The 27,949-nt window shown below is 36.0% G+C and overlaps 1 protein-coding gene across 2 annotated transcripts; it reads left to right on the top strand.

Moving 5' to 3' along the window:
• Positions 1 to 56: 56 nt before the first annotated feature.
• On the top strand, positions 57 to 27,611 carry rgs14b (regulator of G protein signaling 14b). 2 transcript variants are annotated; one of them, XM_006631962.3, is made up of 16 exons: positions 57 to 124; positions 6,024 to 6,146; positions 16,130 to 16,151; positions 17,861 to 18,030; positions 19,069 to 19,161; positions 19,394 to 19,537; positions 19,958 to 20,137; positions 21,021 to 21,162; positions 21,715 to 21,821; positions 22,394 to 22,597; positions 23,462 to 23,535; positions 24,027 to 24,153; positions 24,402 to 24,483; positions 24,993 to 25,051; positions 25,141 to 25,252; positions 26,569 to 27,611. In XM_006631962.3, exons 1-16 carry the CDS (start codon positions 101 to 103, stop codon positions 26,994 to 26,996), a joined length of 2,091 nt encoding a protein of 696 aa, XP_006632025.3. In that variant the 5' UTR covers positions 57 to 100; the 3' UTR covers positions 26,997 to 27,611. The 2 variants fall into 2 exon arrangements, with proteins under 2 accessions (XP_006632025.3, XP_015205138.2); XM_015349652.2 differs by lacking the exons at positions 57 to 124; positions 6,024 to 6,146 and adding an exon at positions 7,434 to 7,607.
• Positions 27,612 to 27,949: the final 338 nt, after the last annotated feature.

Genomic DNA, 27,949 nt, shown 5'->3' with positions numbered 1-27,949 from the left:
TTGCTTAATGCTACCTTTCACCACAGACAGGCACAGCCCTGAAGCACACACCCCAGATGGTCACTCTTCTCCCCAGACCTGACATCGTCCACCTCCAAAGATGCTTTGTGAATCCAAGGAGAAGGTATCTTTGTACCTCTATTTCATTCACTTGTTTGTATATATACTGTATATGTGTGTCATTTTAGGGCAGAGCTGGTTATCTTTCCGTGTGAACATGTGTGGTTGACAATGCTGTACGCTAGAGCCTACAAACAAAGAAACAAGTAATAAAAGCCTTTTGCTTGCAGCAAGAAGGCTTTTGAAATCAAATGCAGTGGGCTGTCCTTGTCCCTTTGGTATTTCCTTCCTTGTTTTGCAGGATAAGCTTAAAGTACTGAATTATAGGCCTCTCAGTGGCTTGGTGTCTGTTAAATAAAACAGTTTAATAAAATGAAAAGTTCACACATGCTTTTCAGCATTTACTGTAGCTTCTTATCCATCAGATGCTCAATGCAAGCATCATTTACACTCAAATTAGGTGCTGATATTAGGTCCCAAAAAAGTCCTGATAATTAGCCCCAGACAAAAATGCACCTCATTATAAGATGCCTTATATCTTTTATTTTTCCCTTTAAATAATAGTTTTTCTTCTGCTACTGCATTTGTGATAGTGTTGCGTACTGTTCCAATACAACAAAATACATTTCAGTTTACGTGAAAAATTCATTCATTCAATTAATACTTTTTACAGAGTATTTTTGAGTCACACATTCATTACATGAGAAATACACCTCTTAAGCTGTTCTCGAGTGATGCCCAAGTATGATATTAAATCAACACAGCTTGAATACTTTTTAAGATGTCTGTTGAGTTTTTAATGGTTCATGTGTTGCAATGTGGAGATACACACAGCACTTTCTTTCTTCTAAGTGATTTAGTCTATGGTTCAGTTAGCTTAATCCCTGGCCAATTTGGAAGACAGCAGAGGAGCACTTTTTTAAATAACAGAGAAATGAAACAGAGAATTTATAGGAGGCTCAAAGGGACAGTGATTCATGCATTACCTAGTCGGCACACAGATATTTTATTTAGTATAAAGGAGTGTTATATAATTTGTATCATTTTATTAGATTTAGAGGTTAATTGTGAGTGTGTCCTTTATTCCTGTATTTATGGATTTTATTCTATTAAATGATAGCATGTTTGATAGCACAATTAAATAAAACCTAATACCCCTGTTCACAAGGAAATATCACGTCATGTCATGTCATTTGCCAAACCGCTTTATACCATACGGTGTCGCGGGAAGCCGGAGCCTACCTGGCAAGCAACGAGCGCAAGGCAGGGTACACCTGGACGGGGTGGCAGTCCATCGCAGGGCAAGTGAGAGCCAATCATACATGGGGACAAATTGGAGGCCACGGTAAAATCCGAGGGGGAAATTTGTCCGGACACCAGGATAACTCCCTACTCTTATCGAGGAATGCCCGGGAATCTTTAATGACCACTGAGAGACAGGACCTTGGTTTAACGTCTCATCCCAAAGACAACCATAGCTTCCCAGGAGGTCTCCCATCCAGGTACTGACAAGGATCAACCCTGCTTAGCCTCAGTGGGTAGCCAGTTAAGAGCTGCAGGGTGATATAGATGCTGGCGAGAAGGAAATGTATTATTTGGAAGCTTGAAACCCAACAATTTAAATATCAGTCAGGACATCTCATTAATTTACCTCTTTATAGGTGCATGGATATTTTACTTACATTTATTACTTTACCTTATTACTGCATGTAATTTGCATTACATTTCTATGTCTTGCCCTTCACAGATTAGTTCATAAAATTATCTATTATCTATATTAATCTGTGGCTACAGGTAGTGTGGGGGTATCCTTTACATGTCATTCATCGGATATGGTGGTTTCTGATTATCTAATAAGCTACAAAGTGGACAAAATGCTGTGAATACTGAAAGTATTATGTGGGTTTAATTGTGTCTAATGTACAGGCATTGAGGTGCCTCTTTGAATTTCTAAAAGAACGAGTGAATTATTAAATTAGTTTTCTTTTTCTTTTTAACTGTCTTAGTATCTTTGGTTTCTCCGTAAATGTTTTAAAGAAAAACCCTTTGAACTGCATATTGTTTGATATTCAGTAAATTGTTTAAGCTATTGTAATATAGCAGATTTCCCATGAAAACTGTCATTCTAAATCAACATAGTCTTACAGCATATAACAAAGTACAATATCTTGGCTGAGGTCACTACCATCCAGTTCTACCAAAAATAGGTCTGTCACACAGATTGCACCTGTGGGAAGCACTCAAACATGCCAATTACAGAAGATCCACCAAAACAAGATACTGTAAATATATTTGTTTCATTTCAGCAGTCATAGCTTTGAAATTAACATGTGAGGGACTTACACATTTAACAGTTCATAATTAGAAACCAATGAATTCTTTGGAGTGGGCACCATCTCACTGAACAGAATTTAGTAAACGTAAGATATTTAAATCCACTTGAATAAGTTTCCAAGAATGTTTGACAAATAAATGAATAGTAATGACTATCAGTGGTGCTGCAATATAAATGTGAATATGAATTAATAATGTCAATTGAGGAGGAAAAAAAACTTGGATCAGTTTCCTGCATTGCACAGATAGACACAAGGATTCAACATAGTCAACACCAGGGGCTTGACATGGGAGAAAAGTGGTTACCAAGGTAACAGCCTTACGCAAACATTAAACATTTGATTTGTCCTTAACGTCCTTTGTGAAACAATGTGCACAAATAGCCTTAATGTCTGGAAGAGTTGCCTTGATTATTCTGGATTGAAAGTCAAGGACATAAATTATTCTTGAAAAAGTATACTAATATCTCAAGAAAAAAAATATTCAAGAACCAACTGCAGTTTGTTTGGTTATGGGTTTATTTTTGAGGGAAAATTAAATAATGGTAATCAACAGCTGATAACGATTATAATCAAATTAAGATGTATTTATATAACAATTTCTACAGCAAAAGGTACACATTGCATGTTTATATCAATGAAAACCTGATATCTCTTTGTAGTGGTAGTAGGTTAATTGTAAATAAAAACCGAGGTGAAAGAATGTGTTTCAGATTTATTTTTACCATATAAACAAAAATATAGACAGAGAATATTTAAGGAGTTATCCAAACAGTCTCAAAGAGGGATTCCCTGAAGTTACTTTGTTTAGGAATACATAGTTTTCTCATTGCTGTACTCTTCACACAAAGCAGGGATACCAGCTTTGTCTGCTCAATGTTGTAGGATGATTAGCACATCACAGATAGCTGAGAAATTAAGGCTATTGAATTCCATTTTTCATACACAGATGATGTGGGAAGTTTATAGCATTTGATATGTATATGGCATGTAATTCATTACAGCAAATTAAATAAGAACTTCATAATAAGCAGCCACACTGTAAGCACAAAAGACAAACAAGAACCAGTTTATCATCATTTTAGAGATAATGTGACCTAGAACGTGCAGGATGAAGTCACTCACTAGTAATAGCTGCTCTGAGATACATTTATTGAAAAGTGATAAATCTGACATATTTCTAAGGCTCTCTGAGGATATAGTTTTATGAGCAGAAATGTGCAATCATACTTCTTTTTCACTCCTCAAGTAGTAATAGTTTCAATGTTAACAAGGTTTTTCACCTATCTTTCAAATGCCTGTAAAAGTGGCTTTGTTTTGTTTCTTGTTTGCTGTCTATTAGGCATCACATACTGTCATAGGTAAGTTTAGAATTAGTATTTCATTTTATGCTTCATTTTCATGAAATAAATATTATTATCAACTTATTAATTAGTTATGACACCTCAAGTCGACATTAAGCCACAATGGGAATATGAAATTCCATTTGTTTATTGTAATTGGGCAAGAAACAGGTAATTATGGCTAGCCATAAGACATGGACTACTTTACATATGTTATTTCCTCACTATACTGTACCTTCACTTCATTGATCCTTTAGTCCATTCACCTACCCATTATCAGAATGTAATGAAACCCAGATATAATCCTGTAAGCAAATGCTGGTTGCTGGAATATGAATTCATTCCGTTTCCAAGATTGCTACATAAACAACTGGACAAATTTGTGATGTCTATCCTGCTCATATAAATTCCAGTTTATGGCAAATGGTGTTTATTGCTCTAATGTCGCTTGATAATTCAAAATAGTGAGTTATGAGAATATGCAATATGAGAAATCAATGATGTCTTGCTTTGTAGCACAGTGGTATAAAAAGTAAATAGGTATTTACTGACGCAACTTCTGACACAGCTACCCACCTGAACTACTTCAACCTACATCTGCTGTGACCCACTATGCATTCCTCTAAATCTTTTCCTATATCTCTTCATCATTCCTTCTCTTCACTTTCCCCCCCTCTCATACTATACCAGCATTCCGTCTCTTCACAGCGATCTGTTCCAAGACCAGGCTTTCTATCAACTTTCTATTCCTTTACAGATGTCTTCGACATAATATCATTCCTGAAGGATTTCGCCTAAAATTTAATACTTTTTCTTTTGACTCTGATACCACCCAGAGTAACACATTTAGAGACTTCTATAGCACTTTTCTAGGAAACTAATGCTTTCTACCATTTTCTCCCTCAAAAAACAGATTATCCTTTCCAACAACAGCAATAAAGAGGCTAAGGAATTTCTACGGCTCCTGTATAGCTCATTTCACCCCAAACACATTAAAAACTCTCCCTTTTTCACAGTTCCTTCAGCTACGATGACTCTGCAGCGAAAACATTGATTTCCAGAACCAAGCCCTCAGAATGTACTCTTTTTTAATCAACAGAGGATACCCTAGCAGTAATATTGACAGGGCTCTTGCCAAAGCCAAAAACACCTCTTGGACCATAAACTCGAGCAGGAACTCTCGCTGTAACAACCACATTCCTTTGGTGCTTCCCCACCACCCCAACAAAATTTCTATCCCCAGTTCTATTAACGACAACTTTTCCATCCTACAGGATGATCCCTCCATTGTGGACCTCTTTTCAGACCACCCCATCATCTCATATTGCCGACCACCTAATCTGCGCAACCTTCTTGTTTACAGCTCCCTTGACCGCCCTCAGCAAACATACACACCAGGCACTTTCCCTTGCAAAAGAGCTCGCTGTATCACCTGCAAGTACACATCTAACACCACACTCATCCAAGGCTCCTCAGGACAATTCTGGATCATTCAGATGACATATTGTACCTCCAGCTACCTTATTTACTGTATCTCTTGCGGTAAATGCCCATCCATTTACATTGGGAAAACAGGAAGGAAACTAGGAGACCGCTTCAGAGAACAAGTTGAAGATTAAAGATTTCTCCAAGCAAATTGTTTCTCATTTCCCCTCTGACGGCCATGATCACACTAATCTATCCGTCTGTGTTCTCAAAGCTGGTTTTCCTAACTCCAACAACAGAAAGACCACAGAAACTAAAATTATTATGCAGCTAGGATCACACCTTTCCTCTTATCTCAATGACAGACTAATTTTCTTCTAAATTCTCTCTATTCATTGTAGGTTTCATTTCACACCTCACTTCATCTATCCTGACTTCACGTACCTGATTGACCACCTGCTCCCGCCTCCTGCTCCTTCTCTCTCCCAGCTTTTGTTCTCCTGCTACATTACCTTTGCTTACTGCCCTGTCTTTCTCACACCTGAAGAAGGCTCCACAGCCATAACATTGTGTTTTCTTTTTCTCTTTTCAGCATGGAATAAACCCATTGTTCTTTTTCAAATTATAAAGCAACTGTTGCATTTTCAAAATATATTTTTTTACATCTTTCTGTAATCAATTAATGCATGAAAGGGTTAAGAGAAAGTGGGTGTAAAATAGTATTGTAGAATCCAGATTATCAGGCACTGGTCAGCCTTGAGTGACTAGATATGCACTGCATGTTGGTAGCTTCACATTGTTTCTAGTTGACAAGTTGAATGTGTTTGCAGAACTCACTGTACATTGCTTTTGTGCTCCACAGAGGATGATAATGTTCCACGAGCTGTCAAAGGGATTCAGCTCCTTCACTCCACGAGCTTCTCTGCGAAGGAAGTTTGGGCGATACAACACATTCATCATTAATCGTCCCTTGAATTACACAAAAGTAAGTGTGCAATTTCAGACCCATAATAGAAAACAGTATATAACACTATACTTTAAAGTGATAACCATTACTGTTTTACACATTATCTGTTTTAATTTAATTGGCTAGTGCTCAAAGCACTAAGTATCTTTAGTGATGGTGTTTTAGGACAATAAATAAATGAATTGTAGTCTTGTTAAGAATTGTACTGTACATCAGTGTGTTTAATGGTGTTATTTCTCAGTTTCATATACAGTAGGTCATTTGCTGTGAAAATTACACTCAAAAAATGTATGCAATTAGATATTTTTAATGCTTAAAATGTTATATGTGAAATGGATTATAAAGGGCCCAAAAGCTGTTTCCAAAATACATTCCACAAATTAGAATGCCAGGCCATAGATCAAATTGTAAATCAGTCTTCTGTCTTATTGGTCAAGCACTTACATAGTGGCTTCTTACAGTTGCTCTGGCAGTGACTAATGAAGAGCAAAGCAGTATAGTCAAAAGTAAGAAGAAGAAAGCCTTTGCAATGATAAATGGTCACACAAATGTGAGAATTGAACCTATTCAAAGATCCCAAACACATTCTCAAATATCAACAGAACAGGACATTTTCACACATTGTCTTACATTGCACTTATCAGTATATGATTTGGTATCACATCATTAAGGCACGACTTCGCTCAAACATGCAACCTTGTCATGTGTTCATCTTTGAGGAAGTGGGTTCTGAGACAAATTGTTTAGATGATTGTAAGTATTCCCCACAAATAACCTTGTTTGATTAGTAGTTTTAATTATTTGATTAATAATTAAATCTGTTACTTTGCATGACTGATGTAATATGGGGTTTTAAAATGCCAGGATTAACAATATATACAAGATTGTAAAATGTCTTTCATTAGACCATATCACAGACAGTTCTTAGACTTTCTAGACCATCAAATTGGAATATTTCGCATAATTCATAGACAATAGCTGCATTCAGAGGTTTAGTTGCCCCCTTGACTGGATTATGTAGTTTGAATATATGTTGGAGGTTAAAAGTTATGTGTACACCAATTGCTTAATAAATGGGGTAGTGTACCTAAAATGGAATAGAAAAAGAAGCACAGGAAGTAATGTTTTTTTTTACTTTAACATAGCATGGACAACAACCAATTGAGCCCTTTTCATGACCGCTCTTCAGAAAAAAGACCTTTAAGGAAAAAAAAAGAGAAAAACTTAAAAAAAAGCTCACTTAAACCGCACTTCCCTTTTGCGGCCTGTTGCTATGGTAAAACTTCCTGTGGCAACAGGAAATGTTAGTGACTGTAAAATAAGGATGTCAAATGAGTGTCTGCTTAAAAAAAAGAAGCACATTCTACACACTTCTTGCACACCCATCTTTCTGGTTTGGGATTTCGGATTCGACTGATGTTCTAAACTTTGGATATGTCAAAGAAAATGAAACAACTTGGAATTCCAAATGGACACTTGGTGAGTTTTGAGGATCAATTGTTTTTATACAGATATTCAGATATATTAAAGTAAAAAAAAACCCAGAAAAGATGTATTTAATTCACATTGGTAAGATAAATAAAGTTTAGATTCAATCATCTCAATGAAGACTTCAACGGAAATTATATTTGGCATTGTTCTGGCTTATTTGTTAAAAATAATTGTATAATAAAGGTATTTTTATATAATACGTAGGTGTATGTGCTGTGTTGTCACAGTGCAATCAATGTAGATTAATATTAGGTATACCTAATGCTGTGAATAGGTCGCTTTTACAATGTTTATAGTACAAATACACATTAGATGGACTACACAGAGCTTGGGTTACCTTTAAGGAACCCAGAGCTTGGGTTATCAATGATGATCATTGTAGGAGTAAAGACCCTGTTGGTTTAAAAAGATGATGCTGGTTTTAAATAAAATTGCAAACATTTGTATGACATCTTTAATTGTAAATACAACACAATAATGAGAAATGCTGCAATGATGGTGGTTTCCAGTCCTTGAGGATTAGTAAGTCCTCATGTTTTCATTCACCTCCGAACGTAATTACACAATTTAACTAATTATCTAGTTGAAAAGTCAAATGATGTGTTTTCTTTAGCTCTTAATTGTTGGTTCTTGGAAAATACCTGAAAACCAGGATTCTGGACTGCAGGAGTTCCAGGAGTACAGCATCCTTGATGTATGAAAACTCAGATATACATTTTATTCTATGATTTTGTTTATCTGGTTTGCAAGTGCTTAACCATGAGGTTTCTGAGAGTTCATGATTATGAGACTTCAGGGCACCATGTGGTCCAGCAATCCAGCAGTGAGTTTCCTCACTTGTGCCCCATCCAAAGTCTAACCAGACACAGTCTTGGCTAACATCTGACACCTGATGGAATGGGTTTCCAATAGGACATGGGTAGCTCATTCTAGTTGTGGGCAAATAATGCACATAGCATAGCAAATCTTTAAAATATATGCAACATACTGTATATTTCAAAATTATATTACAGATAAAACATTAGCAATAATACATTGTTAATCCGGTTTGCTACACCATTACTGATGGCCGGTGTTTAGTTGTTTGTTCTTAAAAACACTTTCAGATGAAGAATTGCTACACCATGTAATCTGTTGAAATCTAATCAGCTATCAGTATAGTCCACATTTAAAATTAATGATAAAATTAAATTATTTGAATTATTATGTGGTTTATTGTATCAAAATAAGAACAATTCAGATTATGTTTTCTTTGTGGTTTCTTAGAATTTTGCAGTTAACGGTGCAGTTCTGGGGTGTGTTCACTACTGCTGCTGTTGTGTTTCCGTTTTTCAGATACTTGGTTTGATACCACATTGGGGTCGCTTCTGTGAGGATTTTACAAGTGCTTGCTGTGTTTGTGGAATATTTTTTGGGATTGTGTGAGATTTCTGGTTAGGATAATTAGTGTCTCCTCCAAAGTTTTCATCTCAATTGTTTGTGTGCCCTGAGATGGAAAAAAAGTCTTATTCAGGATGTGGTTCTACCGTCTCCCCTTTAGTTCTGGGATGATCTCAGGAGTTGCCTCAATACTGAACAGGAATACTCACCTTTCAGATAATGAAAGGATGGTTGGAACATCTCTGAAGTGAGAAGGTTTTTACAAAGCTTTAGATGTTGAATTCTATAGACTTATTTTTCAGTTGTTTTTTTTTTCTGCTGGATCCTGTAATGGAAACGGCTCTGCACTGTATTATATTTGAGCAGACAGTGGGCTGGGTATTGGTGTAGAAATGAGTTGTCAGGTTTATTATTATAGCTTTGGGATGCCCCTATAGGGGAGGCCATGACTAGTGCAGTTGCACCCACTTAAGATGGAAAAGCTGTAGGGCAGGGCTCTTTTGGCTTAACAAAATACCTGCATTTGCTTGCTATGCTATAATGAAAGTAGAATGTTCAACTTTCCAAACTGACAACATTCATCTCTCTCACATGCTGTATGTCTGTCAGAGGCTAGGAGAATGTTTTGGACAGAGTTTCTTCAGTGTAGCCCTCCTGCTCATCTTGCAATTCTCCACAGTTTTCATATCCTTTTCTCTGAAGTTTACCATAATCTAAATGTTCGGACTGAATTTGGAAGCAAGAATTTCTCATCTGGTATTGCCAGCTCTTGATGAGCTCACTTGCATAGCCACAGAAGTAAAAACAGGCACTGTCAGCCATGTCCCCACAGTGCCAGACCCAGTGTATACCCAGCAGAATTATAGTCAATTGGAGGAATAGAATATCTTTCACTTAAAACAGAGGTCACTGTGATGTGGCAAGACAAGGATGGCCTGGTATGTCATTTCTTGACATACTCAGACAGGATACAGTGATATCTGAACTACAGGACTCTGAATGAGAGCTTTACTCTCTGAAACACATGGTATGTTCTCTGTGTGTTTTAAGTTGACTATATATACCATTATAAATATTGCTTGTGCAATATGAGTTCTGTACTACAGTACATTCCCTGCCTTTTCTTACCTTTTCTTAGGCATACTTAGGCATACCTTTGTGTACTAAAGGTAGTGTTTTATAAAGCTACAGTATGTGGTATAAATTGAAATTTTATTCTGTTATTCTGGTTGTTTTTAATATTAAACAGTAATATCTGTTAATATGTATAATTATTATCATGTTTTTTCTTGTTCATAAGACAGTAAAAGTAATTAAGCTCCATGAAATGTACTAGATCAATGATGCTCTAGCAGGGGAAACAGAGAAATGGCAGTTTGGCTGCTAGTAAAATATTAATGGCTCTTTTATTAAACTGAGGGGCTTTTAACTGTAATAAAAATTACAGAATATTTATAACTACCTCAACTTGTTAGTTCCCACTAGCTTACCAAGCCAGTAAAACGTGACTTGCACTAATGTAACAGAAGCAGATAATTAACCACTGAGGATTATTCCATCTTTTTACATTGTTTTATTAATCCCATTTGAAGTGAACGGCATGTTCTAGCCTTTTCTTTAATAGTTTCAAGAAGAGAAAATTAATAACTTCAATTTTTTAAAAAATGGCATTCAAAGACAATGAACCTTTTGGTGGTCTGATTTCCTAATATTTTTTTGTCAATATTGTAGATGTGGATCCTATTATCATGTTTGATCTTTATGCTTGGCTGACAATGCTTTCTTTCCCAGCCACGATTCTTTTCTAGTCAGCCTAGAATTCGATTGTGCTGTATGTACAACATTGTTATGAGGTATGGTTACTTTTCTGAAGTATCTAGCCTAATTTAATGGACCATATACTCAATTTTATATTTGGAGCTGGGTACATAACTTAGTGGTTCATTATCACAGATTTCTGATAACTGAGAGTGATGATGCAGTACAGTATTTCTCAGTAATATTTTTGCAATAACTACAATTTACCTGAATGGAAGGCTCTTTTAGAAAGAAAAGATTTACACTGTTCGGATAGAATAAAGAGGTTGATCTCCATTAAACATACTATTCCATGTCTTCCTGTACCAATATAAATTGTGAAAAGCAGACATTAATGATTAACAGACATTTAATAACTGCACAGATTTGTTTTCCTTATTGCAAAAAGGGAAATTCATGACTGTTTTGATTGGTAAAACAAAGAGTTAATTGTTATGAAGGAACGACAAGACATCTGGCTTTGTCCTTCTGCATGTTTAGGATGTTTTCAGCACATTTGTATACGATATACCAGGCTTTATGTGTGTTAATGAACATGTTAATCCTATCCCTGAAGGAGGCACAACAGGTATGCGTAATGCCTCTAACCTTTAAGATACGATTATCATGTTAATCCAAACCCTAGGAGTTGCCTTCAATGTCCTTGGCAACATTTGAAACAATACAATGTTTTTGTGCATCTTTTTGAGTATGACAATATGCTGCTATCGCCAAATGCTATTGAAAAAAATAGTTCTTAGAAACTGAATAGTAAAAAGGATGGCCTTGAACTACTGCAGCATAAAAAAAGACAAAACAAAGTTAGATTTTTTTCAGGGTGACAGTTTATTTGCATAATGATATCCTTTGCATAGTGCTATCCTTTTAGTTTATTTATTTAGTTTTAAACCTTATCCCATCCAAAAAAGTATTTAAAAAATGTTAAAGTAACATGCTATTACCTTTGAAAGGATGTAACATTATTTCCTTTCCGAGTTTCACATTACCACTTCCACACCTACAGAATATGCGTCAAACCTTAGAGGTTCCGTTTTAGAATTTTTGCACATGCTGTTGATATTCAATCAATTCTTTGACCGCCATTAAGGTTTTTTCTACAGTATGCCTTTGTCAAGCACACTTATTTTAACACCAGGGTGGAACTCTTAAACATCTTCTTTTCCTTTTGAGATAAACTTGTTTTTGCTTTTGCAAGACAATGCAGAAATATAAGGAAGATTTCTAGCTTCCTGTTTTTCTAGGCATTTTATTGCCTACAGACTTGATTTTCCTTCAGTGATAGGCAAAGTGAAAGCCATTTGCTAAAACAATCAGTTAATTGATTCATTTAAATTACAGTTGTTATTCGTGGTCTTTATTTCTTTAAAATTATAACAGAAAATTTGCAGTCGTGGTTGTGATATTCTGTACTGTACTTTACGCAATTCACACACTGGTAGAGCAGGCTGACCCATGTGATTTCACCAAGTTGTAAGAAACCTTTCTCACTTTTTTTTTAAACCTTAAGCAGTGAATGCTATTGTAAGTATTTTAGATAAGGAGAGATGTGATAACTTTAAATAGTGCAATATAAACTTAGTGTGCAGATTTGCAGAGGTTTGGGGTTAGTTGTTTTTTTTTTTACAAATATGAGCTGATTGAAAAGCAAACACAGCAAGAAACACACCCATATCCTGTTTGAAAACAGTCTTGCTTCATTGCAATCTGGAAAAAGATATTTTGATATTTTCCTTTGTTGTATGACTGCACTTACAGTAGTTACCTTGAGACAATGCAATAACATATACAGTATACCAAATAATGATTTGGTGTAGCAGCTTACTGTATGTTGAACACAAGAACTACTTGATAGCCAAAACTTGGAACAATTGCATTAATGCTTTTATAAGTTTTACATTTTTTAAAGATCTTTGAAGATTAAGGCATTGGTACAGTATTTTTTTTGAAGAAAGTTGTGAAGGACACAGCTAAATTCTTCAGTTAGAAATGACCTTTCAACAGGCAGCCATAATACTGTCAAGTTTACAGACAGCAGACAAACTTTTTGTTTCTCTGCTCTGTCTATTTGCTTCTTGTTTACACAGTCCACATTAACCTTCACCACATCATCACGTTCAATAACTGCTTATCCAGTTCAGAGTTACAGTGTCCTGCAGTCTAGCCAGGGAAACGCTGATGGGACACCAGCTCATTGCAGGACAAAGACACAGGCACAAACATGCACATATTCACACCAGGGCCACACCTACACCCTGAAGTTAATAAACCTATCAGCATGTCTTTGGACTGTGGGAGTAAACCAGATCATCTGCAGGAACCCCACACAAACACAGGGAGAATACACAAACTCGTCACAGAGAGCACCCCAGGAGTTGAACCCAGGGTCTCAGTGCAGCACGGCAGTGATGCTAACCACTAGCCAACATGCCACCCAGCATCCATTTTATACAACACAAATCTTCACTGAAACAAATAACCCATTTCTCTGCTAATTTAGCCAAGAGGAAGTGAAATGCATGCAATGACAGTAACACTAGAAATAAAACCTGTCACTTGTAGTTTTTTTAATTAATATCTGTTAAGACACAGAGAAATACAGTGACAGAACAGCACAAGAGAAATGAAAGGATTTGATAATATTTGATTCTGTTTACTGTTATCGTGAATGCATGGTCTTCTCAAAACTTGTACAAAACTGCTTCTGTTCACTTTAGACACAACTTTTTTTTTCTCTAAAGCATTTTTGATTGTAGTACAAATAGGGATTATTAAGTAAATTACAGGAGGTCACAGGAGACTGTAATGAGCTCCTCTCATACATATACTTAGTTGAAGGTGTTTATATCTATGTCTGTATAATTCATGTGCATATATGTGTGTGGAGAATTTGAAATGTTGATGTTATGAAAAAACATGCTTTTTCACACTATCTATGCACCTGGGGACTTGAGCATGGCACTAACAATTGCAATACCCAGAGTTTGTACACTATGAAACCATCAAGTAACTTTTTAGAGTTTGTATACTGTATGTTTAGCTTTTTAGCTGTGCAACACCACTATCTTCTTCTATGAATGTTTACAAATTGATAATTCTGCTTACTTGTCCTGAGTTTCAAAGAACATGTTGTACTTCCTAGTTAAAATGATTATACAGTATAAACATTTTTAATAATTGACTGTCTTACTGTAAGTGATGGGTGAATCTAGTAGCTAATTAAGCTGGTTCTCATTTTCCAAAAAGTTTTTATTATTACTTGTTGTGTCCCTCAGGTGTCTATTCTTGGTCCAGTTTTATTCTCCTTCTACAGTACATGTACCCTGTAGGTTATATCATTTACAAATGTGATGTTAAATTTCCCTTTTGTGTCAATGACACATACAGTAGTTACACATATCTGTGAAACCTATTGACATTACCATTACTTCGGCCTCACTTGAAATGGATTGTTGTTTTTACATCCAATAGTTACATCCATTTATAACCATTATTTTGAGTAAAATAATGTTTGTTTTATTTTCCTTAAAACAATAAAATGTAGTTGTAGAATACCGTAGAGATATAAGAATTACCATTCCCCATCCCACATACTGTATACCCTCTTCACCCATCCTCTTTTGTTGTACTCTCCTCCAACCATTTCTACTTGAGGTCCTCTATAATATTGGTCAAGCAGCTGCAATTTTAGAACTAAATTCTGAGGAGTCGGAAAACCTGAATGTATGTTGTCAACAACTGGACTAGTGAAATAGTCGCTGGTGTCACTTAATGCCAAATGACACATGAAGTGAGAAATCTGGGCATTATTCTTGACTCTATTTTAAGTTCTGAGTCTAACTATAAATGTTGACAAAATATGTTTTATCATTCAAAAAATAGTGCCAACAATCTTTATCCAGTGCTAAATGTATTAAGTGGAATGGCACCAAAGTCATACTCATAGCTGTCTGGCTATCACAATCAGTGTGCTTTAGTTTAGTCTGTGTGCTCCAAGAGGGGTTATTCACACACATTTTTTTTCTGGAGGTAAATAGCCCCCAGGGCTGCCCTACCTCGTGAACAGTGTTTTAGAGTTAGCTTTTTCCCTATGGTTGTGTAAGGCAACTGCTATAATGTGTAACTGGTCTCTCCTGGCAACTCCTTATCTTTTTATACTGGGGTCAAAATTTTGGTTTGATTTTTTGTTCAAGTTGCTGTTGTTTTGAGGAGCTACGAAACAACTTCATAGCGTAAGCTGAACTGCCATTCGCACCCTGGAGTTTATTATACAGGCTGATGCAGAAAATGAGACAAACCAAGAGGCCTTGGTCAGAAACAAGCAAGCTCTTAATTAAAGATGTTTTCTTTTCGTATTTATTGCGAACGTCCACCGCTAGTTTTCTCGTTCATTTTTTTAAGGCTTCACACAACTTTAAGTTGATATTTATTACCACCCCGTCGACAAATAGGTCACATGACCCGTTGCCGCCGCAGCCACAATCACATCTCCTAGCAACCTTACTTCCCCCTCAGAAAAAGTCATGTGAACCTGAGGACAATGAGATGGAACCCATGGAGAATCAAATGGAGAGGATTCTGCCACTAAAAACTAAAAGAAGACTTTAGGGGGAAAAGAGAAGTTTTTTTTTTTGTAGGGTCTGTGGATTTATAGAGTTCTCTGGCTCTGGTTCTTTTATGTAGCTCCTTTTTATTGCTAACTTTCTGATTTTCTATGGCTTTTTATAGCTCTTTTAAGAATTTTATAGGGTTATGCATTTTTTAACATTTGCAAGTGTTTAATGTACTTTTTATCTTCATAATCTGATAATTTAATCTTTTAATATACAGTGCATATGTATTAAATGTTGTAACTGTGTCTGCATTTGAACTTTGTGTGAAATGCCTTGCACCTTGAAAAGCACTATATAAACAATGTCTGTAATTTCATATTGTGTTGCCATGGTAATATTGTTTTAAACACCTTTGTACAGTCTGATGCCCAAACACTGGAACCTGTGTTGTCTCTCTGTAAAACATATAGTAGGAAAAACTTGAACATATCTTTTTTACTGCATTCTAAGTAAAAAGTCAAGTTTTATATGTGTCTAAAGTCATTAAATATGAGATGAAGTCAAGTTCCTCAGGTTATTTAAAATTATTCAGTATTCCACTGCTATTACAGTCCTTTCTGATTTAGATTAAGAAGAATGTTTTTGAAGTTACTCTCTGTACTATTCATCACAGTTTTAGAATTTGGATATAGTTCTGGGTTTTTATGTTCATAGAGAATCTACTTGTATTTGACTAATTGCTCCACTCTTTTCATTTTGCAGACACTGGCAGTGTCGGATGGAGGTAAGCTATAAAGCACTTTCTACATTGGAAGAATAAAGACAAGTTCGTATTTTCCAAATTGTGGCCCAGCATTAACGGCATATTTTATTATGCTGTAACATAAATTAAATTGGGCAGCACGGTGGTGCAGTGGTCAGTCAGCATTATTGGCTTACAATGCTGGGGCCCCAGATTCAGTCTCAGTAGAGTTTGTATGTTCTTCCCATCTTCACATGGGGTTCCTCTGGGTCTGTGTGTGTGTGTGTGTGTGTGTGCGCCTTGTGATGGACTGGTGTCCCATCCAGGGTGTATCCTGCCTTGTCCCCCTTGCTTACCGTGATAGACTCTGGCTCCCATGCAACCCTGAACTGGATAGTTATGAAATGAATGGATGGATGTTTTGCTATTACCTTAAACAAAGGTTAGGCATTGTGTTGGTATTGTGTGTTCTAAGAATTCTGTTATAATTTCCTCAAAATTAAATTACTGCTGCGTGAATATTCAATTCAATTCATGCTATATTGTCCCTTTTGGGGAAATTCATTTTACAGCACACTTCCAACCTAGCGACAAGGTATACTGTATATGCACTTATTTCTTATGTTTATTATTCCTAACCTCTTTCTGTGGTAACTGACCTTTAAAAATCTGAATTAGTGTAGTTTTCTTAAATCTCTGAAACATGTTCTGTTTCAGACCCAGTTTGTTTAATGCCTTATGTATGCTTTTATCTCATAAAGACTCTGTTTTCGAGCGTTTCTAGTATGCTCCTGCAGGGCCTGCAGTATATTCAAAACAGTGCTGTACAGTTTCTAACAAGGTCAAGAAAATATGATTAGATATCTCCAGTTTCAAAACTTCTTCACTAGCTATCTGTTGGATTTCATGTTTATTATAACATTACTTTAACTTTCAAGGCCTTAAATGGTCATGGCCACGCTTACATTTAAAATCTGTTTCTGTCAGGAACTTATGCTCTGACAAAAACAACATCTCTGTATGTATCTTGTACAAAGCTGTGCACAATGGGAGACCAAACCTCTGGAGCTGTCACACCAATCACAATCAAAATACATGTTTAGGAATTTTACACATTGATGTAGTGATCATGTGTAGTAAGAAATAATGCATATATTATTTCAGGTTTAGGCTATTCTCAGGTGTCACCTGTTTACTAAATTAAGGTTCCCCTAATTTGAAATAACTTCCTCTTCTAAGCATTTTGGGTTTTAATGTAAAGAGGAAAGTAGTTGTGCATCGGTGTTTGTCCCTATTATCAGAGATGTTCTGCTCTGCTGCATTTTTATCCTTGTTCTCAAATGGTTGTGGATTTGACAAATTTCAAAGAGATCCTGGTGAGTCTGAGGAAAGTTTGTGCTCAAAACGTTCATGTTTCACTTGGTTTCTTTTTCCTGAAAGTGTGGAGGGGCATGTCGCTGGATCTGCTTAAATTGACAAGAGTTGTGACCGTCATGAATGAACAATGAAAGGCTTTGATTATAAAATCAATTATTTAGACCGCTTACTATTATCTCTTTTGGGCAAAGAAGACTAGAGCAATTTTTAGATCTTTCAGGAGAACATTTTTGTTCCTGATGATTTGGGGAATTCTGCTTATTATCCAGAACTTATATTAAAACAAACTGCAAGCCAGCAGGATGTGGGATTCGTGCAGTAGCAGAGTTCAGTATTTGGATCTGCATGACGAGCAGCTCTTTGTCATCATTTAGAATTGAATGTCACCGAGGGAGATGGGCACGGCAGCACTCACAGCCTGAATAGCAACACCAGCTTGCCCAGTGTCCAGAGTGGCAGCCGTCGTGTGGAAAGGTCTGTGGCCAGCTGGGCAGTCTCATTCGAGAGGCTCCTGGAGGACCCCACAGGTGTCCGCTATTTCACGGTAAGGCTCCGACATAAGCCCACAAGCAGTAAGATTAATGCTGAAATTTAACTTGACTTGTTGTAGGTTGGTTACTGGTATTTAATGCTTTTTTTCACTACCAAAGATTATGAAAATCATCTTATTTGATCATTAGAGGCTAGAAATATCTAGTTAAAAGCAAATTACACAGGTTTTAGAGATACTTTTGAGAGTAGAGGGTTTACTTAAAAATGCGACTAGTTTATAGACTAGATTGTTACTGTTGTGAGGCTACCTTTGTTACCTCATTTGGAATAGTTTTTCACAGATTCTAAGTAGATTATACTTAGATTAAATACATGAAAATGATGAGATTAAGTAATTAGATTGTGTCTAGTAGCTATTATTCATTCATCCATTCTACAGTATGCTGTGATTTGTGTATTACAGAATACTATTATGAATGAACAAAAATTGAACTTTATACATGTTGAAAAGTTTTTTTTTTTACATTTCCTCATCCTCTTTGTTCAACCTCGGTCTGAAAACCTGTGAAGGTATTGTTTTGTGGCCATTAAAACAACCTCAATATTAGTAATTTCTGATTAAAATTGAACCTGCTCCATAAACAAATTTATAGCAGTTGGAGAGGAGCCTGGTGTGTCTGTAAAGAATTATATCACTTCAGTAGTTCATCCAAATCTCAATACAACAAAGAGATTAAATGTATGGAATGTCTGAAAAGTATTAAAAGTTAATCTGGCATAACTCATGTGGCGGAGGGAAGGGCGGTCTCCCTGTGGGGATGAGGTTGTCAGGACCCTTCCTCTCTTTTTATGAGGAATGAGCCAGGGAGCTGCTGTGAAGGTGAAGATGGGATGGAAAGAGTGCAAGAAAGAATAGAAAAGGATGCACTTAGGGTGTGAGATATTTATACATAGGAGAGCTGAAATATTATCTCCTGAGCTGTGAAAAAACATCTTTTGGCTGTGGCTTTTTCTTATGTTCAATTAATCCCACAATTCCACAATAGTTGTATGTGGTGTAACATGAGCTTTGGTTTTTTGTGTATTGCAGGCTTTTCTGAAATCAGAAGTCAGCGCAGAGAATATCCTATTCTGGCAGGCTTGCGAGAAGTTCAGGCAGATTCCTCCCAGTCAGAAAGATGAGGTACTGTAGACTCACACGTTTTACTTTTTTCAAAACACAGATATGTAGTGCTAGATACTGTATGTATTTCTATCCTGAATTCTGCACTGAAATTATTATCTATCTTGGGCAACAAGCCCAAGACTAGAACCATTAACAATCATGAAGATTCAATATTTACTTTTGAATAAATTGGGATTCAAAAGAAGGACTCTTTAGTCCTATTCCAAGACTAATCATTTTGACTGTACAGCTGTTACGTGAGGCCAGAGAGATCTATGTCAACTACCTATCAAGCAACGCGCTACATGCCATTAACATTGATGACACAGCCAGGATAGAGGAGAGCCTGCTGGACAACCCCACACCGGACATGTTCCAGAAAGCCCAACAACAGGTAGTACACCAAGGCTAATTCCTTTTGTTATGGAATGCTGGTCAAGTCTGCTGAGTACATGTCTGTTGCATCTGATCTGATCTATAATGCATAATCATCAACATTTTATACTATAGTCAGTATAGTTTCTAAAAGTGATCAGAAAGTTTCAACCATATGTATTGCAGACTGAAGACACTTTTATTACCAGTGATTGCAAAATATTTCAGTTTAGTCCAGTCTATATTCATTTATCTTTAGCATATCTTTTGCTTTAGTGTTTGTTTATGCCATGTGGTCTTTCCTATTTTATAACTGAACAGGTGAATTGATTAGCACATTAATGTAATTTATATTTACATAATAATATTCCCAAATATACACTCATTGACCAGCAATGTATTTACTTTTCATTTCGATTTCCCCTCCTCTCTGATGCAGATATTCAAGCTGATGAAATTTGACAGCTATACCCGCTTTGTTAGGTCCCAGCTCTACCAGAAATGTATGCTGGCCAATGTGGCAGGACAGCCCTTGCCTGACCTTTGGCCTGGTTCCAAGAGCCCAGGTTCTAGGAAGAGCATGATCAATGATAGTCCCTCTTTGACTGACTCCAAAAAGGTAAAGCATCGCATCTGAATCTGGTAACACTTTTCTCTAATGAAGCTAAAAAACACTGTCATAACACCTTCAGAAACACTCCCCCACACAATACTGTAAAACAACATCTATAAAAGCCACATGGCAAAATAAAACTTCACATAAACACACCAGGACCTCTGTTACTGAATGGATCAGTAGAAAGCTTTTGTCAGCTCACAGTTACTTCACAGTGTATTTAATTTTCACTTTTCTCTACCTAGGTTTAGCTTTCAGCTGTATTAATGTCTTATTATAAATCTTTGCGAATAATTGCATCCCATGTCATTTGCTTTTGATTGAGGATTATGTGTGGTGTGTTATTTTGTGTTACTCTAATAGCTATGAAGATGTTTCTTAGCCTCATTCAAGCAAAAGTGTTACTGAAGTTCAAGAATTCTTCAACTGAGAGGGAGAGAAATTAGTAATATACGGTATAAACTAATTGCTAAAGAGCATACAAAATCTTGTGATGTAGTGTAAATTAATTATCTTACACTTTATTTTTTCTGACAAAAGATCCAAAATCTAGATGGCTTTTAAAAGAAGCCTTATTTTTCGTTTCAGTCTAAATTCAGATACATTGAATGGAAACCACAAATGTTAAAATACTGTGGTGCTTTTTATGATTAAACTCGGTGTTAATACCAGGGAGATTTTGTTTCTGAGTAATAATGGCAAGGCAGGGTCTAACAGAGGAGTACCAGATAGTTCCCAACAGATTTTATTCTATCACTGACTAAATTTATGAAACACCAAGAAGATTTTTTTGAATCTAATTTTTTACTTAATTTCAAATTGTAATGTATGGATTGCTGTTTTAAGATAGTTTAGAACTAAATGCCTCAGATATGGTGTTTTTTAGAAGAAGAAGTTGAAGGCTGGAAAGTCCTTACCTTTTGATGTGGAGGACAGCTCAGAGAGAAAGAGAGCTACATTGGATGGCCGGCCCAGTCAGGACAAATCAAAGAGGGACAAGCGTCGTGAGATGAGAGGCTCATGGGGAGGTATGGTTATTAGCAAGATAAAAAATGATTCTAAATACAGTTCCAAATGAATAATTAAAAAAGGCATTGGATTTTGTTTGAAGGCTTAAGACAGCTTATCATCACAATCCAATGTAAGGACAAACCAAGTTCTATCGAGAAATGACGGGATTCTGATTTATTCAACTGAAATCACAAAATTTCTTTAAATGTAGAATATACATTATGCATTTTACTGTTTTACTCTAGGTTTGACTTGCATTAACATTTGTGCTTTTGGAACATTTTGAACAGTTTGGAACATTCTGAATGACCTGGATTGTGGGAATGGCCAAATCTTAGATAACTCCTTTAACCTAAATTCCTGAGTTTCAATTTATTTAACAGGTTCATTTTGAAACTTTGTTGTTGAGGGCAAGCTGTTAGGCTACAAGAACCAGTTTAACTAATGGGCTTTTACTGCTAAAATGTCACACTGCTGTTTCTGAATCTCACTTAGCCTGTCTCTTTCTTACAACACCTCTGTAACCAAGCCTCAGTTTCCTCTAAATTATTAAAAACCTGTTTCAACAGCAGAGCTGTCTGACCAGCGATCAATCTCAGTTTCCCGCCGTGAGTCCCAGAGCTCTGTCACCTCATCCACCAGTGTGGAACTGGGGTCTTTCTGCAATAAAGGAGAGGTACAGTATGTGCTCACTGTCTTAATGCCTCTTTCATGTTGTTTAAAACTTCAAATATCCAGAAACAACATGGCTTCCACTTTGTGACTTGTAATCTAAACATGCCAAAGAAAACTAAGGTGCTTTATAATTTACTGTATAAAACTTAGATGTTTTCATACATTTATCGATAGGTAAAATGCAGCAATGCAGCAATGTAAATAATGTAGAAACGATTATAACAATACACAATAAAACCCTTCTTCCTTAACAGATTAATCAGCGTGCGTCTAAAGTGATGGTTGATTACAGAAAGGAAGTGCTTTTTAATAGTTCAAGAACACTTCCCTTTTTTATTGATGCGGAATATGCTTTATCAGATCTATCTGTTTATGTCATCGACACCAGGCGAAAAAAGTATGTATTGAAATGCCTATAACAAGATACTCATGCTTTGTCATTCAATAATTATATTCCCGGAAACTCTGTCACTAAAGCCACAGCGTCTCACCAAACAAAGTATAAGCTGTTTTACTTTTGTGTTTTTTTTAATTAGATTGTTTGTCTTGAATCTTTCACTCTTGTCATGACAGAATGGGAGCTCCTGTCCTCGTGTTACTGACCAAGATAAAGAAAGCCGTGCTGTGAAGTACTGCTGTGTCTACCTGCCTGATGGGACAGCTTCCCTCGCCCCCGTGCGCGCCGACCTCACCGTACGAGACATGCTGTCGGGGATCTGCGAGAAGAGGGGAATCCTGCTAAAAGACGTCAAAATCTACTTAAAGGGGAATGATAAAGTGGGTCTCAGTGCTTTGTGAAGTTGCAACAAAACGCTAATATAACTGAGCTGTTACTCCACTAAGACCTGAACTTACGAAACCTTAAAAGCTTTTGAACTTAGCTTTTCCTGTAATATATTAAGTACCAACCTTGCAGGCTGGTTTTGTTTTAGGTTTTAATGTCATTCTAATATTCTGTAATAATAATAATATTCTGGAAGGTAAAAACTGAACAAAAAAGGAATCAAAACTAAAAAGGGGGAAATTGTTATTGTTGTTAAGATTATCTTAAATCAAAATTTACCTTTACATTTTTGTTTTATTAAATATAATGATAGTCAACAAACCATGTTGTAACACCTATTAAATTATTTGTATTTTATTTTTTTATTTTTCATTACATGATTATTTTATTATTATAGCCTGATTAGAATCTATTATAATGTACAGTACATCTAGTTTTAGTCATCAACATTCATCTCATCTTCATATGGAAGATTCTTTTCCCGGTGTGGTTAGAATCTTTCCACCAAACGATGGTATTAATTGGCAGGGGGTTAACGGGGGTAGAACTGGGATAAGTTGGCCAATGGCCTGAACCAAGGAGTGTATCCTCCAGTCAGTACAAACAAACAAAGGCGAGATGTAGCTTTCAGTGTGTCACAGGACAAGCCTGTCTGCCCTACCTCATTCTGCTCACGTGGGTACAGGAGTTGTTGCTGGATGCAGAGACACAATAAGCTCATCTGCAATTAGCAATTCCAGATTGGATGGGCATAAATAAAAACTATTAGAGAATCCCCATCTATCATCATCAATCATCTACCTGCCTTTTTTGTGCCACTGTTTGACAGAAACTCTCATCTCTCTTCTTCCCAACAGCCTCTTTCTCTTGACCAGGAAAGCCTTGTCCTAACAGATCAACAGGTCCTTCTGGAGACCATGATAACATTTACGTGAGTGGTTTTGGTGCACCTGTTAATCAGTGCTACTCAACCAACTATATTACTTTTTTTGGTATCATACCTTTTTTTTCCCCTGTTAATAATTGTATTGACTTTTAATGCTTAAAACTATAAGATAACTCCTGTAGTAAAAGAACTTTGTAGTAGCACGGTATACAGTATCATCTTTATATTATTTGCTTTTTAATTATGCTTTTCTTCTGCAAATGATTCAAAATTGGGAAACCAATGTTCGTTTTGCTACAATGCATCATTGTTTTTTCATAATGTTAGACTTGGGCTTCCTTTATTTTCAGTCTTTACAGCTACTGTAGATGTACTGGATGTACACTATGTGCCCCCTTTTGTTATAGTTTAATTTAATTGCAAGCTAATTACACAGTACTTCACCATTCAGTCAGTAGTTACTCAACCGGCACCATAATATTGCTGTAGTAAGGACTGATGTTTATTTCCATTAAACTCTCTTTTATTTCATTTAGATTGGAGGTGGTGTTTCTTGGTAAAACTGTAGGAATTGTTGCTAAATCCAGCAAGGTTCTCTCTGAAGCTCTCGCCCCTGTCCTGAGGAAAAATGAACTCAGACCCGAAGAGGTGGTGGCTACTATTGTAAGTACTGCATTGGAAACATGCAGTAACTGGAATGAGCTTAACTGTTTATTAACAGTAGTTCTGGCTTGTCAAAAAGACAAAACTGCTTTTCCCAAGAGGTGTGTATATATATTCTATATGTATAACTGTGGAGGTAATAAACACTTTGCTTTTTTGAAGATATCTTATAATTTCCCCCAGAGATGAAGAAATTGCTCTGCCTTGTGTTAGTGGAAGTTTCCTTGAATCTAAATATTGTTTTTCAGAGTGGAAGCCAGGAGCCTTTAAACATGAGCATACCTGTCATGTCGTTAGCCAAAAAGAAAGTACTTTTGGACAGAATAAAAGGTAGAAACACACATTTTATTTTTTCATGCATTTTTTAAAATTCCTTAAATTAATTCACTGAGAAATAAATATTTAGTTTTAATGTTTAATGTCTGATGTTTTAATACCAGAATGAATGTATATGCTTCCTATTAGATCAAATATTAAGATATATATGACTGGTGTAGAAATGGGATTTTCTTTAAACATACCACTTACAGTACAATGGATTATGTATATCATGATAGAGATTAAGTACTTTATAGGTTTTTATGTTTATATGTGCTTTTAGAACTTGTTTAGAGTGTGGTCAAGCCACAGGGAAAATGAATGTTTTTTTTTGCTTATCAGAAGATCTAAATAATCTTTTCTTGAGTGTATGTAAATCAGCAACAATATAAGATACTATGGTGGAAAAATACTATATATTTTGATTCATTTTTAAAACACAACTGGACTAAGGTGTATTTGTGTACCAGACCAAATCAAATAAGATATTAAGGTCAAACTTTTATTTCTTACTTTCTTAGGTAAAGAACAGAATAGCAACACAAAAACACCTATTTCCCCTCCAGAGATTCAAGTGATTGTAAGTACTGTATGTCATTACATACTTTGAAAAAGAATTAAAGTATGCGCTCAGTATGTGAATTCTCATACTGATTTCATTTTTAATAGGAAAGTTCAATACAAGAAGAAAAGAGTGAGACTCCCTGCACTGGAAGAAACCAAACCAGAACAAACTCCAGAGTGAGAAACCCCATGCAGAGGAGAACATACGACATGGATGGTATTGAATTTTTCAGGTTTTAAAACATCGTCTTAAGGATCTAAGTGGGGCAATAAACTGATGTGGGATTTTAGTGACAAACTTTTGTTGATCAATCTTTAACATACAAAACAGATTTCACATGACAGAAATCCCAGAAATACACAGTGAAACTTCTTTTGTTCATCAGGGAATGTCTATGAACCTATTATCATCACCTTTAAAATATTTTTTTTTCAGTGAAAATGTAAGGATGGAATATTTTCATCAGAAGGGGGACTAGTATGAACTGTAAATCCAATTTAAGATATCATTTTTCTGCCCAGAAAAAGCTGTCCTTGTTTAAGATTAATGTGAGAAAGCTGGGGTCACCAAGGCGTTATAACCCTTGACCCCTCACACACCTCTGCAGGGTACAGACAACTGACAAAGACCCAATATTTTGTCATATTACTGAGGAGGTGGTAGGAGGTTTAAAATGGTTAAACATTTTTGTGGTTTCCAGACACATTTTCTGCACATAGGTTCTGAAACCATTATCACACAATTATCTCTCCATTACAGGTATTGGAATTAAATTGTCTTTGAGTCTTAATGTATTTCATGAAAACAATATAAATAAAATCAGAAATATTAAAATGAAGCCATACTGTTATTTTGAAATACCCCAAACTAAATGGTAACTTACCCAACAATATGAGCTGGAATGTTTTCTAGGAGTAAGATACTTTGTGTTCTTTTGTCCCAGTGGCACTCTATTACAAAGACTTTGATACATTTGGTTCTATGTATTGTAGTTCATGAGGCCTATTGTGGTTTATGAGGTACGAGGCCTTAATAGAAAAAGCACCCTATGAAAACACTTTGAATGCATTTTAAAAAGTTATGAAGAAACCACTTCAACAAAATAAACAAAATATGTTTATTGCTCCATGTTGGGCAAGCTAGAGACATTTGTAAGTGGTTGAGTGAATTCAGTGTTTGTGTTTTTGCCTTTTATTTATAATCATGTCAAAGGATCACAAAATTCAAAACTGTTTTTTTTTACTACAAACATCCAGACTGTTGGAAATAAAAAAGTAGTATCACATATAATAATACTGTATATTGAATTGCAAAGCTATAAAAGAAAGCAAGTTGGAATATTGTTGTTCAAACTGAAAATTGAGACATTGAACCTGCAGTCCTAATTGTGTGGAAAATGGTACAATCCTCCATAAATCTCACAGGGACACCCGTAGGATGAACATGCTGCTTTCCAATAGTTGTACATCATATTGTGGTTGAAAGTCTTTTATTAGATTATGCATTAAAAGCTGCTTCCCTTTCCTCCAAAGGGCTGATCGATCTTCTCTCCAAAGTGCAGAACTCCAGAGTGAATGATCAACGAGGCCTCCTTTGCAAAGAGAACTTGGTAATTCCCCACTTCTTGCAGCAGCCTCTGAGGGAGGAAGAAAGTGAGGAAGATGAGGACAAACGTGAGAAGCTGAAAGAGAGTCAGCTCGCGTCTGACCCTTCCCCTCCCCTGGCCCAACTGGACAGTGGTGGACAGGATGTTGAGAAGCAGCCTGCAAGCACCACCACACTTCCAGAATGCAACAAGCCAGTGAGTTCAGAGGACAGTGATACAGGACTAACTAATGACTCAGACCAAAGTGAATGTCAATCCAAACAGTCCAGCCAAGTGACAGACACCAATGCACCTTCATTGCAGACGAAAATGCCCATTGTGCACACAGACTCCAGTCGCGAAACAACAGTATGATTTCCTGGCAGCAAAAAATGTTTTGCTTAACAAATGGGTTTTGCATTTTCCCCTCACTGTTTTTGTGAGAAGTCCTTTTTCAAGTTGGAAGAGTTCTGCTTTTCTCACTGCCATCTGTAGATAAAGTGAGCTGAAAGTGGCTCAGTAAAAGAGCAGTGTTCTTTCTGTTATCTGAGTTATACTGTGCACTATAGACTTTAAGGTAATGTGTGTGAAGTGGAGGGGTCAGATGGTTTATTGGGATTATTTTTGTGTATTTGGACTAGAAAGAGAAACTACATTTTAAGCTTTCAAAAACCTTTTCCCTCTAATTGTATATATATTGTAGTATAGTTGTCTGCTTTAACTTATTTTAAATAGTGATTAAACTTATGTAGGCTTCGGATACTGTAGATTGGAAGAATTTGTTGTATAATAACATACAAAAAATGCTACACCTTTGTGCCTTTTTCTAATTTAACTTATACTTTGTTTTTCCATTTTGCACATTTTAAAATAGAAACAATTGTCCATGCACTTTTTGCACTGTTCAGTAGTTCTTGTAAAATGTTGTGGTTTTCGGCTGTTAGTAAAAAGTATTAGATGCATCCAATAAAAAGAAAATCTCTGAAATTGCCTTGCTTTCCCTTTCAGCTGTTTGATTTTTTCCACTTTTAGAATTGCACTTTTGATTCTCTTAGCACCAATGAGGCACCTTGTTGTTTATATTGTGCTACAGCGGAGCAGTAATCGGTCATGTATTTTTTCAACATTAGTTTTATTCCAACACTGAAATTTGTGGATTATTGAATGAAAAACTTTAAGGGTAAGTTATTGTTATTTATTTTGTCTAGTTATTTTGCACTCCTCTATTTTAATTTATTTTTTTCCCCTTTTCACATTGTTTTTAGTTTGTATATGGGTATGTGTAATTATATTTCTTTGCTTTCAACTTCCTTATTCTTTGTTATGAT

This window comes from Lepisosteus oculatus, chromosome 11 (genome assembly GCF_040954835.1).
Source record: "Lepisosteus oculatus isolate fLepOcu1 chromosome 11, fLepOcu1.hap2, whole genome shotgun sequence".
Lineage (NCBI taxonomy): Eukaryota > Metazoa > Chordata > Actinopteri > Semionotiformes > Lepisosteidae > Lepisosteus > Lepisosteus oculatus.
Note: the sequence above shows the minus strand (reverse complement) of the source record. Positions and strands in the feature narration are given on the sequence as shown.